The following is a 17,560-nucleotide window of genomic DNA, read 5'->3' as shown; positions in this document are numbered from 1 at the left end:
ATACTCAAAGAATACTTTTGAATAACTATGTTATAACTGTGACTGTTGCTGGCCGTTACTCTGTTTCTGAGACAAAGAGAAGCTCCTGAAGAATCAGTTGATTGTGTTTGTTGAATCACTGCCACCGCGGTCCGCGGTTGTTGTAGGCTACTGTAAATGATCGTGTAATCTCTACGTCTAGTGCACTCCCCAATTTTAGGCCTACGCTGTTGTTGTATTGTAGGTTTTTTTTATTTATGTTTTTCTGTAGATACGGCAATTGAATTATTAGCCTACCTTTCCAAAACCTTTTTGTTTTTGTTCAAGTTAATCCTATCACTTACAATTACAATATGATTGATAATCCAGATCTGTTGACTACTGAAGAGGTAAGTGTGCTCGTCTGCCTTTCTTTTGCTTACTCAAAAAGGTTTTGGGCTTTAGCCTACTGTAGTTTGCTTTTGTTCCATTTTCAGGACAAACAGTTGTAGTGTCAGCGGTAAACAGCAAACTCGAAGCTTGAAAATCAAGATCACAAATCGCTTTGTGATAAAACCGACCTAACTTTACACTCTAGCTTAGAAATTGCTGAAATATATTTTGTGACATTATTGCGTCTGACAATGTTGATTTATTTTTAACACAGAAAATTGAGGTCGAACTAATTTTGAATGAATTTTCCCCATTTGGATAAGAATTTTATTGTAAATTTAGAATATAACATCACACACCCGGAGACCTCAAACTGCATTACTTTAGTCAAGAACATTATAAAATGGAGTAGTAAAGTAGCCAAACGCCAACGGCCTAAAGCAAAATTAATATTAGGCCCTATACCTTCTTCTTCATACTTTACCCACACTTGTGGGATCGATGGCGTCATAAAATACAAGAAAATTAATTACTTGAAACATGATTAGGCCTATGATCAAGATAGTAGTGTGTGCGATCCAACCTATCAACAATAAAACATACTACATGCATGGCTAACAGGTCAAAATCTGATTCAAGTCTTCGCCCAGAAACACTCGAACACTTTAATAGGTCCTGACCCTGAAGCATTCGGTTACCACTCTCAAATGCACCCAATTCCAACTGCTTCACCCTTGCAGGTATCTTGTTGGAGAAGCATAGTGCTGAGCTCATGTAGCCTGTAGCATAAATGCAGTCTCTGTAGGCGCATTCTGGGAATCAGTTCTTGATGCCTGGTGTTGTAGTGTTGCACATCTGACCGGGTTTTTAAGTCATGATTTTTTTATGTACAACTGATAAAATAGAATGAAGTGGCTGACAACTGTCAAAATACCCAGCCTAACAAAAAGGGGCTTGTAGTGTGCAAGATGATCTTTTGGAGTCATTATCCGGGCAGTTTTTGCAGCTTCAGTACATCCACAACCTTTGCTGAATGACCCCACGTAGACAGTAGGTAATACGTATAACAGTGGAAGAGGGTGAGGTACATCATGACCAAGAAAGCCTCCATCACAAATTATCTAAACACAGTATAATAAAGTATCTAAACATATCAGGAATAGCCGTGTGAGTTCAAATGATAAGTTATTGACCAAGAAAGCATCCGTCACAAATTATCTAAACACAGTATAATAAAGTATCTAAACATATCAGGAATAGCTGTGTGAGTTCAAATGATAAGTTATTGTGAAATGCAATCAAGGACATATTAAAATTTTAGGCACACATCGGCCATTATCTACTACCAACAAAATTAGTATGATTGGATAGTTGCAGAGTCAAATCTGTTAAAAACAGGGAGTGGCTCTTTGTTCCTAAGCTGGCTCCTCATGTTTCTCAGGAACATGTTGAGTCTTTTATTGCACAGTTCAGATCCAAACCAGTGTATTGTAAGGAAGTGAAATCCAAGTATTTGTATTATAAATCCTTCAAATTGGGAGGAGTTGCAGAAGATAAGAATTGAGAACAGAAGATAAGAGTTGAATGATGCAGAGTGTCAGACAGACGACTTAATTCTCAAGGAAAAGGATGAACTGATAGCACACATAGATGAGTTGCTTTATCATCGAGATGCACTCATCGAGGACATCAAGGACATTAAAGATATCGGTATCTCTATAGTTCGAGATGATGTAGAATTTAAATTCGATCAGAATGCACATTCTCAAAGTATAAGTACGCAAACCGAATCTTATTACGGATTGACCACCAAGAAATGCAAGCCAGATTGTGATAGCTTGGATATCATTACTATTCGAGAAGAAACAATCAAGATTTTGAATGAAAATAATAATACCCTTCACAGGGAGATTCAAGAAATTGAACTTGAGATAATGAAAAATTATGACAGAATAAATTCTGTAATGCAAGAAAATTATGAATTGAAGGATATTGTATCAAATCTCAAAGACCAGATCGATGAACTCCTCACAAAACAAATTTGTGTTAACAAAACTAAGAAATATGAAAATTTTATTGCTGATAGTGAACGGCCAAAGCTAACAGTGACATGTGACAGCCAAGGACGTGACCTGTTTTCATATTTGGAACATTTTAATGATGGACTTAAGAGAAAGTATAATATTTTCAATCATTTACAGTCAGGTGCGCCTTTTGAAGTAGTCATGTCCTCAGTTCTGAATAAGAATGACATTGACACTTATACTGTAGATGATTATATTATTGTGATAGGAGGTACAAACAATATAAATCCGAGCACTTATTGTCGAGACCGAAAAGTGTTCATGAAATTCACAACTAACCTGGAAAAACATATAGCGGCATTGAATCATACCAATTTGATACTTGCAACGATTCCACAAAGGTTTGATTTGAGAGAGGATGGCTTGGAGAATGAAATTATCCAGGAATACAATTTTATAATCAGGAAGTTTGCAGCACACAATAGTCATGTCAACATCCTTGACTTGCATCTGTTGGAGAGATATTGTCACACAAGGCATGGATTGCATTGAGAGAGGAGCGTGCATGCACCAACAAGATACGTCTTCAACTTTGACTCCAATAATGGGTCGGGGGTCGCATTTTACAGAGAATCTCGGCGGCATTGGTGATGGGGGACTAACATGCAGCGATTCTCTGGCTTCAGGTTGCCAGGAGCTCAACATTTCCAGCCCCTCCCTGGGGTATGGCTCCATAACAGATGAGGAAAATGAAAAAGTTACAAAATTATCATTTAGATGTAATACAATTGAAGAGAAGGACTTAAGTAAAATAATAGATTCGATAAAACCAAAGTGGTCAGCCGGCTATGATGACATACCAATAAAAAATAATCAAGGATGCTAAGTCATCACTCATCAAACCTCTTTTGCACGTAATCAATGCCTCAATTATAACTGGAGTGTACCCAAACAAATTAAAAATATCAAAAGTAATACCAGCTTATAAGAAAGGAGATCCATCTGATCCTCTCAACTACAGACCTTTGGCCATCCAACCTGCCCTATCTAAAATATTTGAAAAGTGTGTACTAATTCAGTTAATTGATTATTTTGAAACTAATGGTATACTTGGAAAGAAAATAAATGATTGATTGATTGAGAAAAAATTTCCAACCCTCCTTTTGGCCTGATGGAATATTAGTGGCTAACTACAGATTTCCTAAGAAAATTAATAGCAAAAGCAAAAGTAGAAATTTCATCAGCTTCAAAGGAAAATAACCTTCTTATAAATGATAATATTAATGTTCAGTGTATCAGATCTAAATACAATTTATAACACGTTATAAAAAACCGTTTACTGTTATGTATATCTGAACATTGGTTTAAATGTGAAGAAGCTGATTTTTATTATAATAACCTAGAGTATGACAATTAGTCTGGGCGCAAATGTCATTCCATGGTCATTTTTGAGTATCAGCCGTAGAAGATGTCTCAATTTCTTCATTACTGTAGCATAATAAGGATCGTGATGATGATAAGTCGAAATCACAGGCAAACACCTCAGAAACAAAATAGCTGCCAAAATTTTCATGGTTTTGCTATACTGCTTGTATTTCAATAACCGTTCAAGATATTTAACCAGTTTTTTAAACAAAAATATTTTTAAAATATTCCTCTACAATTGTTGTTCTATAAACGTTTCCTCTAACATGCATATTTTTTTAGTTATAACCTTCAAAAGCCCATAAAAACTTTTTTTCCAAATTTGTACAAATTATATTCCATTACAACGTTTTTTGTGCAGAGATACAGGGAAATTTTAAATCTATGAAATTTAGAGCTTTTTTCAACTTTGGAACAATATATCTTCATGCGCTGTACATCAAAAAATGAGTTCTCCAGCGCCCTCCAAAGAAAACCCTGCATGATTTCTGGTGTGTTTTTCCATATGCATGAGGTAACAAGCTAGAACTATAAAATCGATTTTTTCATGACTACTTTAAGATAGAGACATGCAAATGGTCTCAATCTCTTTGTTACAAGACAAATAAGAATATTGATTATGGAAACAACAAAAATATTCGACATCACTGAAAAATACAAGATGGCGGTCATTATTGACAGAAATTTTCATATCGCTTGTTATTCAATTATTGTGAGAGATATCGGATTGGTTCTACCACCAAAGTGTTTTAAATTAACCAAACAATGATGTTCGAGAGAATCATCTCATTTCGATCACTTGTTCCATTATTTATTCAACTTCTAAAACTTGGAACATACATTTTCCCACAGATACCTTGAAAAGTGGCCATTTCTGCACTGATTGCAGGCTGCAAAGAATCACTTTTCCGCTCTAGTGTGCAAAGTATTACTTCGCGTACTCCAGATTTGCAGCATGACAATGCAAAATAGTTAGTATGTTATATGGAGCACCAGTGCAGGAAAATAAAAATTAAGTTGGTAACAATGTATGTGGTTAGATAAGAATCAATGGCTGTATGGCTACATATTTATGATAAAATCTCAATCTAGAAATCCAAAACAATAATTATGTTTATCTAAATCATAATTAAATAATAACTTCTCATCATTTAATAATAAATAATGTTTATTTTCTATTGACAGTAATAATTATTTCAACTCCAAGCAATGAGAAATGTAGCAAACACATTATGAAATTTGAATTTTCAGGTTAAATAATTACCGTTCGAAATCCATGTCAATAAAATTAATAAAATAACATTAGAATATACTACAATAAAATATTTTCTGTTGTCTATGTTATTTTATAAATATTTTTTAGTTTACTTATAGTATTTTTCGGTAATTTTAGTTAACCATAAGTCTAAATATCTGAATACTATTTTTAGCTGGATGAAACAAAGTCAGGTACAATTCTTCCTGCTAGGTCATGCGCTTGTCGGTTCAGCCATCTTGCAGACATCCCAACCAGCTGTTGGCGTGTATTTTGAATGCGAATTTTTTGTTTTATCTGTATTTTTTCTGATTCTTGAATGAATAAAAATAAGAACTTTGGCTGAGAATTTTCAACTTCAATTGGATTATTAATTTTTAAATGAATTAAGGTTGTTATTGTCACACACACAAACATTTGATGGATTTCAGCCATCATTTTATCCATAATTACCCACTTTTCATATTCAATGGTAACTGGAGGAAAAATTTAATGTGAAATATGTGTGCAAAGTCCCTCTGCTGCACTCGCCTATGGCTTGGGTGTAAACGTTTCTTTCAGTGCAGCAAACTGTCACTTTGCACACTAGTTGCACAAATAACTATTTTCGGGAACAATATTTCACTTTTCACTCTGTATATGTATTTGCAGTAAACAAAATGGAAAATTTGGAAAAAAGAGAACCAAAAATGGAACATCCAACTTTTCAAATGTGAATAATGTGTTCCTAATATTTCGTCTGTTTTTTGTACAAATCCCCAATGCGATATTTATTTTGTGAAATTCTCATAACCTTTTTATTATTTTCTTCCAGAAATTGAAACTATCATTGTATCATACAGTGTCGAAGATATGTCATCAGACTGGTCAGGATAATTCGGTTGTTGGAGAATTTAGTTTCTCCAAGGATGCAAATGAGTTAATTTCGGAATTAATTTGGAAAAAGCTTGAATCTTTTTCTCTTGATCTAGAGTTATTTGCAAAGTAAGTTTTTCTCTAATATGCATAAATTATTGTTTGAATCTTGAATATGACTTATACTTTCTGAAACATTCATTCAGGAGCTGACATAGATCTTGAAATAATCTTGCTAATGAAATTTGCTTCTGAGTTATTGTGTCATAATTGAAATTCAGTAATATTTTTAATTTCCTTAACTGGAAGTGATGCAAATTCTTCACTTTGAATCATTTTGACTGGCTTTCCAATCATTGATCAATCATTTTAACATACCTTCAAATCATTTGTTAATCTATATCGCTAGAGTGAATTTCATCACATTTCAGAATGTTGACCGGCTTCAATGGATTTCCAGTCATTGACCAATAATTTTAACAGACCTTCAAATCATTTGTTAACTATATCGCTACAGAATAGAAATTCTTGGGCTATTTCATGAGAGGTTTAACTCATTGTTTTCAAATTCAATCCTATCTCAATTATTATTTTTTTTTTTTAGGATTCAAAGGTTCAAACAACCCCACACATCAACCAATGCTTATTGTGTTCCCAAGTAGTATGTTAGTTAGGCTTATTGTGTCCTTTACAAGAAGATTGCTTGTTGCTATCCAGTGTGATATGCTTGGCAGTCTCTTCAGACTGATTGGTTCTCGTGACCTATGTGACTTCCACTCCTAACCTTCTTTGAAGGTCCTTCCAATGAGAAAAGGTCGCCAAGTTGCCTCTAGGGCACCTGGCTACGCTTGACTCAGCCTCTTACCCACATTTTTGTGCCTGGAGTTTCACCTATCTCTGGTCTCTTGGGTTTTTTTCTTTTTGCCCCTCCAAAACTTTGCAGGGCCAAAAGCCTCACCTCTCCCAAGAAGTTTTGCCTGAGTGAACGTCCTTCTTTGAGCAGTGGTGAGGTTTGGTCTCTCCAACCACAAACTTGTGACCTACGTGAGTTCCACTCCTGGCCTTATTGTAGGTCCTTCCCCTGAGGGAGGGGATGCTAAACTATCTCTAGGGTGCCCGGCCATGCTCAACTCAGCGTCTTGACCCACATTTGTGCCTGGAGTTTCACCCATCTCTGGTTTCTTGGGTTTTTTTCTTTTTTGCCCCTCCAAAACTTTTCAGGGTCAAAAGCCTCAACACTCCCAAGAAGTTTTGCATGAATGGCTGTCCTTGTTTGAGCAGTGGTCTGAGAAGCTCATCCTTCCCCTCCAGTTGGGATGATGTGATTGAGCTTACATCATACTTGTCATGATCAGTAGAAGCCTTTTCATTGTTTATTGCCTCTTTTAAAACTATTCCCCATCTTCAAACAATCTCTTTTGTGATTTTAGTTTTTTGAATTGTCATGTTCTTTGTGCGGTAGTCATTAGTTTGTATCTTTGCTGCTGGAGTGCTAGTGGGCCACTGCTGAACTGATTTCAGGCATTTCTTTGTATATTTTAATTAACTTTGTTTTAGTTTTCGATATGTTCTGAAGCCTTTTGTCATTTTATTATTGTATTTGTCAATTTGTTGTTCAGCTTCCAGATATTTTTACATCTTTGTGAACATCAATTTTATTGGTGACTCCATGATCAAGGTAGCAGCTGCTTGCTTCCTTCTTCCCCTTTGTGTAGCAGTTTCATGTTTTGCATCAAATCTTTGTGTGTCTCCATCTATTCTGCTTCATTCGTGAAAATAGTTTTCACCTCACTGTTTGCTTGTTTTATTTTTTGGAGACATTTCATCAGTTCTTTGGAGCCATCAACTGTAAAATTCGGACAATTAGTTCATTTACTATTCCATTTCTAACTTTTCAATGTGTTCTTGAACGTGTGTGTGTGTGTGTGTGTGTGTGTGTGTGTGTGTGTGTGTGTGTGTGTGTGTGTGTGTGTGTGTGTGTGTGTGTGTGTGTGTGTGTGTGTGTGTGTGTGTGTGTGTGTGTGTGTGTGTGTGTGTGTGTGTGTGTGTGTGTGTGTGTGTATGCCTTCTTGTACAATTTGTAAGTTACATTTGAACTCTCATCTCTCGTGAAAATAATTTCACCTTGCCCTGTTTGTTTATTTCAATTGTTGGATAATCTCGACTGGTTCTGTGGAACTATTATTAGTTTTTCAAGATTTGAATACTTGTTTCAGTTTACATATTTTCATTTCTACTGCATCATACTCAAAATGGCCACTTGTGTGTTACTGCATCTTTCTACAAGTTTAAATTTGTTTTTACATGTTGTAGACTCTTGTTATATGTCGAGTGCTAAGTTTGTTAATAGTTCCGTGTTTGCAATTTTATGGGACTGAAAGTTTTTTCCCTTCATTCATTCTATTCACAATTATTGTGATATATTGCCAATCTCACTTATCAGTGTGACTCTCAATTGTGAATTGCATCATAAGTATTGCAACTGATATTTCCAAAACTTGGGAAATATCTCCACCAGAACATTCATTGAAAAATCTTCCTCATCAACTGGCTGCTGTTTCATTGGCATTCCAAACAACATGGCATCTTGTTTCTCTCCTGATGTGTCCATTTGAGCTACTAGAAGCTCACACTGTCTTTGAAGGCCCTAGACCAAACCGGGACCTTGACTCTGGTCTATTCGAGCTACTGGAAGCTCATGCTGTCTTTGATGGCCCTAGACCAAACCGGGACCTTGATTCTGGCTTATTTGAGCTATTGGAAGCTCACTCTTCTTTGGAGGCCCCATACCATTACCGAGACCTCAGCTCTTACATTGTTTTCATAGCTAAGTATTTTGTATCACCTACTTTGTAAATTAATACTGTGCTTATTGAGTTTTTACCTTCCAGGTTAGGAATTCATTTATTTTTGTAGTCAACTCTACTTCACTTTTTGAGTTATATTTGCTTAGTCAAACTGCTCTTGAGAATTGTTTTTTCAGTTATTTGTAAGCAATTCATGCATGTTCTGTTTGAACATTTGCAGTTATCAATCCTGTTTAATTCTTTATTATTAGTCTTGTTTGATTATTGCTAATTCTGCATTTTGCAATTAGGCTATTTCGGTATAGGCTACTTCAACTATTTTAAAATGAAAGAGAAACCTTTTGATGTATTAACAAGGCTTTATCAAACATTAATGACAACTTAAATAAAACATGCATTTGATTTTCCTAGTAACTGGAGCATATGATTATAGATCATATGATCAATATCATCACATTCACTCCACCAAGGAGAATGAATGTTCATAGTCCTTTAAATAAGTTGGAAGCTTTTTTGTCCTTGTGCTTCTTCGATTGCCATTAGCTTCACTAACATCAGGCTCTTGAACTGAATGCAGACTTTCCATTCCTTGGATGTCTGGGGATACAATTCCGGAATACCCTTCCAACTTTGATTCCTACTCTGGCTCTTGAACTCTGGAAGGATCTGGGAATGATGGTGGTTCTCCTACTTCTTCCGAGCTGGCTATGGGCACAGTGGGAGCTAGATCCCTCATAGACACTGTCTTTTCTCTCCCATCTGGAAATTGTACATGAGCGTATTCACCATTTCCTTGAAGCAGTGTAACCTCTTCAACAAGCGGGCCATACTTTGATGTTCTCACATGCTTTCTGAGTAATACGGGTCCTGGTGAGATGAGCCAAGATGGAGTTGATCTGCCATTTCCTGTTTGTCTAGGAAACCAGAATATTCTTTTGTGTGGAGTTTCATTGGTGGATGTACATAGTAGGGACCTGATCACATGGAGTGCTTCTTGTAGGCAGTCCTCCCAGTGTGTGATTGCCAGTTTTCTAGATTTTTGAGTCAATTGAACTGTTTTCCATATCATCCCATTGTATCTTTCAGCTTGCCCATTCCCTCTTGGCTTATAGGGTGTTGTTCTGCTGCAAGCAATCCCATTCATTGTTAAGTAGCTCTTGAGTTCCTGAGACATGAAAGATGGTCCTTGGTCTGAGTGAATATAAGCTGGTGTTCCAAACATAAAAAATATACTTTCCAGTTCTTAATAACAGTTGTGGAAGACATATCAGGGCAAGGTATAGCTAGAGGGTACCTAGAGTATTCATCAATCACTGTCAGAATGTAATGATTCCTGGTTTTTGAAGGTATTGGGCCCTTGAAGTCCAAGTTGAGGCGTTCAAATGGTGATGTAGCTTTGATCAGAGTTCCTTTGTGGCTGTAGAATTTTGGTTCAATTTCAGCACACACTCTGCATTGATTTAAGACCTGTCGTACTTCATCAAGGGAGAATGGCAGATTTTTACTTTTTATCCAGTGATAAAATCTGGCTATACCTGGATGACAGAGTGTTTCATGGTATCTCTGGAGGTTTTGTATTCTATTTGTTATGTTAGTGCACATTCAGGATAAAGCATCTGCTGTTACATTCTCTTTTCCAGGGCGGTAGGTGATGTCATATGTGAAACAGGAGAGTTTTTCATTTTTAATTTTACTCTGGTGATGTTTGGAAAATATGAAAGAGCCTGATCTTTGGTCTGTCACATTAGAAGAAAGTGGCACCATTTACGGATGGCTTCAACTATGGTACAAGCTTCTTTTTCTATTGCTGGATGATGCTGTTCTTTTGCTGTATAGAAATTGGGAATAAATTTTGAATAGTGAGAGAACATATCAAGTACTCTTTTCATTGAAGCTGCATTCGTTGGCGGGGGGAAGGATTTCAGTGATTCTAGTCTGTTAGGATCTGGGCGGATAGTCTTGTCCTTGATAATATAGCCAAGGAGATTAATTTCTGATTTTGCGAAAGAGCTTTTTTCTATATTTATTGTCAATTTGTATTTGTGCACAGCATTCATAAAGTTTTTTAAGTTTCTATCATGCTCTTCTGTTGCAGTTCCATAAATAGTAACATCATCGAGATAGGCAAACGTACTTGAGAGATTCTCCTTTTGAATGATATCATCAATCATTCATTGGAAGGCAGCAACCCCGTTTGTCATTCCAAAAGGTATATATTTAAACTGATAGAGACGGCCAGCTGCTTCAAAAGCCACAATTCCTGATTGGTATCTGGTGATAAGCAATTTGAAGATCAATAGTACTAAATACAGAATATCTAGCAACCTTTTCAACTACTTCTTCTATATTTGGTAGGGGGTATGTGTCCAGTGGAGTAAATCTGTTAATCATCTGAGAGTAATCTATCACCATACGCTTTTTATGATTGTCATTGGATGTTACAAGCACTTGAGCTCTCCATGGGGAGTCACTTGGCTCTATGATACCTTCTTTTAATAGTTTATCTATCTCTTGAGTAATGAATTCCATGTCAGTTTGATTGTAACGTCTTGATTTTACAGCAATGGGTTTGGTGTTTGGAGTAATGTGCTGAAACAGTGAAGCAGGTTTGACTTGAGCAGCAGCAATACCACATACTTTTAGTGGGTCTTTTGTTCCATCAAAAGACATAAACAGACCTGAATGATTAGACAATAGATCATGACCGAGTAATACAAGTAGTGAGTTGTTGCAGGAACAGCATATAGGCGTGGCCTTGCCCCCAGGACCCGGGGACCAGCGCCAAGGCCAACAACCCCCCCCCCCCCCCGGGGACCGGCTCTAAGCGGCAACCCCCCCTCCCCCAGAGGGGCAAGGGGAACTAAACCAGTTCCCTCAAGAGCTAAACCAGTTCCCCCTCATCATAGTCATAGTCCCAAGCACATGCCCACTATCAACCACTTCCTACCTGAGGTAGTCTGCTATTTCAAAGTTATTGATGCTTTATCCGGTGAGTGCCTCCATCTAGCGGCGGAGATTCCAAACTGTTGCAGAATCAGTTATTGGTTATAGACAGTACCATAGATAAAGGTTAAGCATAAGATTTATTGTCTTGTCTCTGACAGTACTGTCATAAACTGTACCGACATAATAATTTAGTTGTATTTATCAAATCAAACAAAATGCTATTGCTGAAGGAATCGCTTACACAATTATCTAATATTCTATAAGATTTATAAAAACTGCAAACATTATAATGTAAGGAATTTAAACTATATAACCACTTTCTTGTTTCAAGTTCCAATGAGTTATTGTAATTATAATTCAGAGCTGATTTTAAACAGGAAACAAATATAAAAAATGTACTATCCTGCTCTGTTTGTGATAGATGATTTGAATATGCATCTGAATCTAAATTGTCCTTTTCAACTGAATTTACCATTTCCTCTTTTTGTAATGTAGAATTTTTATCAATTTTTCTAAAAGCATAGGTGTAATTATTATTATTCAAGATAACCCGCTCTGTTCGTGATAATTGATTTGAATTTACAATTTCCTTCTCAAGTGAAAAAAATTTTGTACACTCTGATTGAGAGTCATTAGAACAATATTATTATTTTTTTGTTATGTAGAATTGATGTTCACTCTTTTTAAGTATAGGTTTAATTATCATTATCCAAACATGAATTGAACACTGTCAAAATGATAGTATAGTTTCCTTTTGATGAACTATAAGTCGAATGTAATAATATCACAATCCAAAAACTGCAATTGAATATAATTAACCATATCAAACTTTCTGAAACCCTCCGTACACCTCTCTCCATTCTCTCTCTGCAATGGTTCATAATATACTGATCCACAATTGGAGTGGAGAAAACTATTTTTAAGTTTTTCCTATTGTTTCTTCAAACTATCTTTGTATGTTACCAAATCCGCCTTTTCATTATCAAAGTCAGATCTTGTTAGAACCGTTAACTTATGCTCACATAACTGATTTTCTAAATATTCCTTAGCATCTATCTCATTACTTTTACCATGTGAAACATGTCCAAACCTGTCCACAGACATGATGTAACTGAAAGGCTAAATACAACACTAACTTTAACCTTCCCTAATACATTTCTACTCAACTAGATCAAAAATAACCTCCCACAATTGATTACTATCTGTGATTGTAATTATATGATGATCATTGCTACATCCATATTCCTCAATTACAATATATAAGAATTCATACACTTCAGATAAGATTGAATACTTTAAACTTGAATTCAACCATTTACTATCATCTGACAATTCTTTAACTTTACTATCATTCTCAATACATTATTATGTATAAGACAAATAGTTCACAGTATTATTCTTGTACTGTTCCAGGATATCACCTTATTTTACAAACAACAAATTCCAACTTTACCAATCAAAGCAAGCATCATCCCATCAGCAATAGTGATTATCAAAGAACATCACACATTTGCAGAGAACAGTGAACTTTTGATCACTACATCAGGGAGTCATCTTACAGCAAACTTTGATTATACTAGACAAGGTATTATCAAGGGATTCCCATCAAGAGCAAACACTCAACAATAGAAAACACTAGACTGGTGAGATCTGATTATTATTTATTATAAGACTATTATGGAATATATATTAGAAAAACTACAGCTATTAATGGAAATGTTGTTAAATATAGATTTTCATTCATTGAAACCCAGTTGGATATACAGTTGATTTTAACAACTTTGAAAGAAACAATATTCAACATTTTAATCAATGATTCAGTGATTTCTGATGGGAACATACATTGGTTTATTGCTGTAAAAGTTCATCTGATAAAAATAGCACCTTTACCGCCAACATTGGATGGTCAAGAACAGACTATGAACGTGGAGACAATTGCAACATTTCATAGTGCATCTTATAATATTATTAATATAAATCAAAATACCGATGAATTAATACATCAACTTGATTTAGCATCTAGTAAGTCAAATACAGGTTTGGAGCGATTTGTTTCTCATGGTTCTGGTTGGGTGGTGAATTGTATTTTAAATTTAGATGTCAATTTTATAAAATATAATCCCATTTATGGTGGTGATTCAACATATATAGAAACACCACCAGAACTTGTCAACAAGAGAGTTCTGATAAACATTAAAAATAATGATTCATATTGTTTTCTTTGGAGCATCTTGGCTTATTTTCATTATAGATGTAGTAATTTGAATGTTCAATACTTGAAACAATTTAAAAGTGAACTTAGAACCAATTCTATAAAATTTCCAATTTCTTCACGTGATATTTTAAAATTTGAAGGATTAAACCCAAACATAAGCATAACTGTCATCGCCTATGACAGCGCCCGTAAGAAATTTTTCCCATACCATGTGACTACACACAGAGAGAGAGAGAGAGTATAATGTACATTTGCTTCTGCTATTTAGAGAATCTTACCCAAACCATTCGCATTACGTTCTTATAAACACAAGTCAGAATAAAAATGGGCTTAGCCATCTTTTATTTCATTTAACAAATGGTAGAAAATCTGTTCATATATGTCCTTTCTGTTTTCACCGGTTTACATCAAATAAGAGAACTAATATTGATGGCAAGTTAAATTTACAAAAACACATTGAAATTTGTAGCAAATTTGGTGAACAGAAAGTCAGTCTTCCAAAGCTTGGGAAGAACATTCTTGAGTTTACAAACTATACATTTACAAAAAACTGTAAGTATATAATATATGCGGATTTTGAGTCTTTTATAATACCAATAAATAATGAAGAAGAAGAAGAGGAAGAAGAAGAAGAGGAAGAAGTAGAAGAAGTCAGAGATATAGCTCCGGTGAGGGTGAGTCACAAAGATCGAGGTCTTATACTGAAAAATGTGCCAGACATATTGCTTGCAGCTATGCTTTTGTTGTTCTGAATGAGAATAGAGAGATTTATATGGGTCCATATTTGTATAGAGCAAACTTTGTAGGTGAAAATATTATTGGAAAATTCTTGAAACATGTTACTAATATTGGTGATGAACTCTACAAGGATTTGATTGTAGAAACGCCCATGTTTGACTTAACAGAAGAAGAACAATCTATGTTTGATAATGCACAAACATGCGGATCTTGTCAAAAACCTTTTACACCTGCCAATATTAAGGTGAAGGATCACAATCATGCTACTGGTCGTTTTGAAAAAGCTGTTCATACAACATGTAAACTTAATGCTAAGAAACCTACTTTCATTCCTTGTGTATTCCATAATTTTAGAGGGTATGATAGTCATTTTTTAATACAAGCTTTAGCTTTCAATAACAATAAATTGAGATGCATTGCTAATAGCAGTGACAAATTTTTAACAATCAGTTTAGGTCATATTAGATCCATAGACAGTTTACAATTTTTAAATACTTCATTAGATACTTTAGTGAAGAATCTAGCTGATTGTGATGACTATAGAACAAAATTTAAAAGACTGTGTTCAATTTTCAAGGATCAGTCACAACAGAAACTATTTTTAAGAAAAGGGGTATATCCATATTCTTATATTGATGGACCCCATAAATTCAATGAAAACTGGTTGCCATCTATGGAACATTTTTATAACAGTCTAACTGAGAAAGCTTTAGATGAAGTTGATTATAAACATGCACAAGAGGTTTGGAGGGCTTGTTCTATGAAAACTTTTGGTGATTATCATGATAATTATCTTTTGAGAGACATCCTCTGCTTATCAGATGTATTTGAAAATTCAAGATATATCTTCTATAAAAATTACGGTCTTGATGTAGCTCAATTTTTATCATTAGCTCATTACTCATTTCAGGCTATGCTATATAAAACTAAAGTTAAATTAGAATTATTGACTGATCCATGTATGCACCTTCTCTTTGAATCATCAATACGAGGTGGTTTATCTGTGATTCCAAACAGATATGCGGAAGCCAACAACCCCTACATGAATGATGAATATGATAGCGGAAAACCTACATCCTATTGTTGCTACCTTGATGTGAACGGCTTGTATGGTTTCTGTATGACGAATTATCTGCCATATGGTGGTTTCAGGTGGTTGATGGAGACAGAAATATCTTCCTTCAATGTATTTAACATTCCAGATGATGCTAAAACAGGCTATGTCCTAGATGTGGATTTAAATTACCCCTCTCATCTTCATGATAAACACAACAATTACCCTCTTGCCCCAATAAAAGTTTTACCACCTGTAGAGCTATTTTCTAAATATCAAAGAACCAACAATCAATGCACACAGAGAGTGTCAACCAAGCTTCTAGCCACACTGGATTGTTGAAAGAATTATGTATTACATTACCGAAATTTGAAACTATATTTGACACTGGGAATGGAATTAACAAAAATTCATTGTATTATCACTTTTAGCCAATCTGCTTGGTTGAAAGAATATATTGACCTCAACACAAAACATCGTCAGGAGAGTAAAAACGTATTTGAATCAACACAGTACAAGAATCTTACGAACTCGATTCATGGGAAATTAATTGAACATGTTAGAAATAGATTGATTACAGATGAGAAGTGATTAGAAAGAGTATTATCATGCCCAAATGTAAAGCGGTGGAATATGTTTAATGCAAATGTGATTGGAGTGGAGTTGAAAAAGTATGATATTGTATTGAACCGACCAATTTATTGTGGGTTTACAGTTCTAGATTTGAGCAAACTAGTTATGTATGACTTTCATTATAATAAGATTCTCCAAATGTATGATTACCAAAGGGTGAAAATACTCATGTCTGACACAGATTCTTTCCTTTATCATATAGAAACAGATGATTTTTTCGAGGATATGAGAAATAATTCACATTTATTTGATACGAGTGGATACCCTCCCACCCACAAATGTTATAGTTTAACCAATTACAGGAAACTCTGTGTCATGAAGGATGAAATGTGTTCACTAATAATAACAAAATTATCAGGTTTGAGACCAAAGCTTTATTCTTCCTTATATGTGAATAAATCAAATGAAATTGCTAATAAGAATATAGCTAAAGGTGTGTCACATTATACAGGGTGAGCATAAATTATTGAACACATTTCATAGGTGAATAAAAAAATAACAATTGAGTGTACTTACATGAATATTGATTTATTGAAAAGCCAATTTCAAATAGTTTTATTTAGAACACATGAAAATTTCAACAAATTTCTACATGAGCACCTTTTGTAGCACGTAAAATATCTAGATGATATTCAATTTCATGCCATACATTGTTGATTATTTCTGGAGCGATGTCCTGAATTACAGCTACAATTCTTCATTTTAGTTTGTCAATATTACGTAGCTTCGTTGCATACACCTTATTTTTGACAAATCCCCAAAGGAAGAAATCGAGTGGTGTAATATCAGGGGATCAAGGAGGCCAGGAAATCGGTCCATCGCGGCCAATCCAACGTTCAGGAAATTGTTCATCCAGGTAATTTCGAACATGTAGACCCCAATGTGGAGGTGCCCCATCTTGTTGGTAGTAAACATTTGGCTGTCGATATTCGATTTGTGGTACTGCATACTCTTGTAGCATGTCAAGATACAAAGCACTAGTCTCGGTAGGCTCGGCAAAAAAGAACGGGCCGATAATGCCATATGCAGCCAACGCACACCAAACATTAACCTTGGGGCTATCACGTTCAACCTCTTGAACAACATGAGGGTTTTCACTACCCCAAATCCGACAATTATGATGGTTAACAACACCGTTGACATGGAAGGTAGCTTTGTCAGAGAAGATAACCTTCCTTAAAAATTCATTATCTTCTTCAACTTTGTTCAGAATTTCAACAGCGAAATTGTACCAGTGTGGTTTATCGTCTTCTTTAA

General features: G+C 35.2%; 1 protein-coding gene across 1 annotated transcript in view; it reads left to right on the top strand.

Annotated features, from left to right (window-relative positions):
• Positions 1-117: 117 nt before the first annotated feature.
• The window catches only part of LOC111059310 (centromere protein S-like), a 38,387-nt gene continuing 20,944 nt past the window's right edge, over positions 118-17,560 (top strand). The window contains exons 1-2 of the mRNA XM_039421361.1: positions 118-368; positions 5,870-6,039. Of these exons, the coding sequence (XP_039277295.1) occupies positions 333-368; positions 5,870-6,039 (206 nt within the window). The 5' untranslated portion in view covers positions 118-332. The remainder of the gene's footprint in view (positions 369-5,869; positions 6,040-17,560) is intronic.

The sequence above is a fragment of the Nilaparvata lugens genome, chromosome 1 (genome assembly GCF_014356525.2).
Source record: "Nilaparvata lugens isolate BPH chromosome 1, ASM1435652v1, whole genome shotgun sequence".
Lineage (NCBI taxonomy): Eukaryota > Metazoa > Arthropoda > Insecta > Hemiptera > Delphacidae > Nilaparvata > Nilaparvata lugens.
This window is presented reverse-complemented; position numbering and strand designations above follow the sequence as displayed.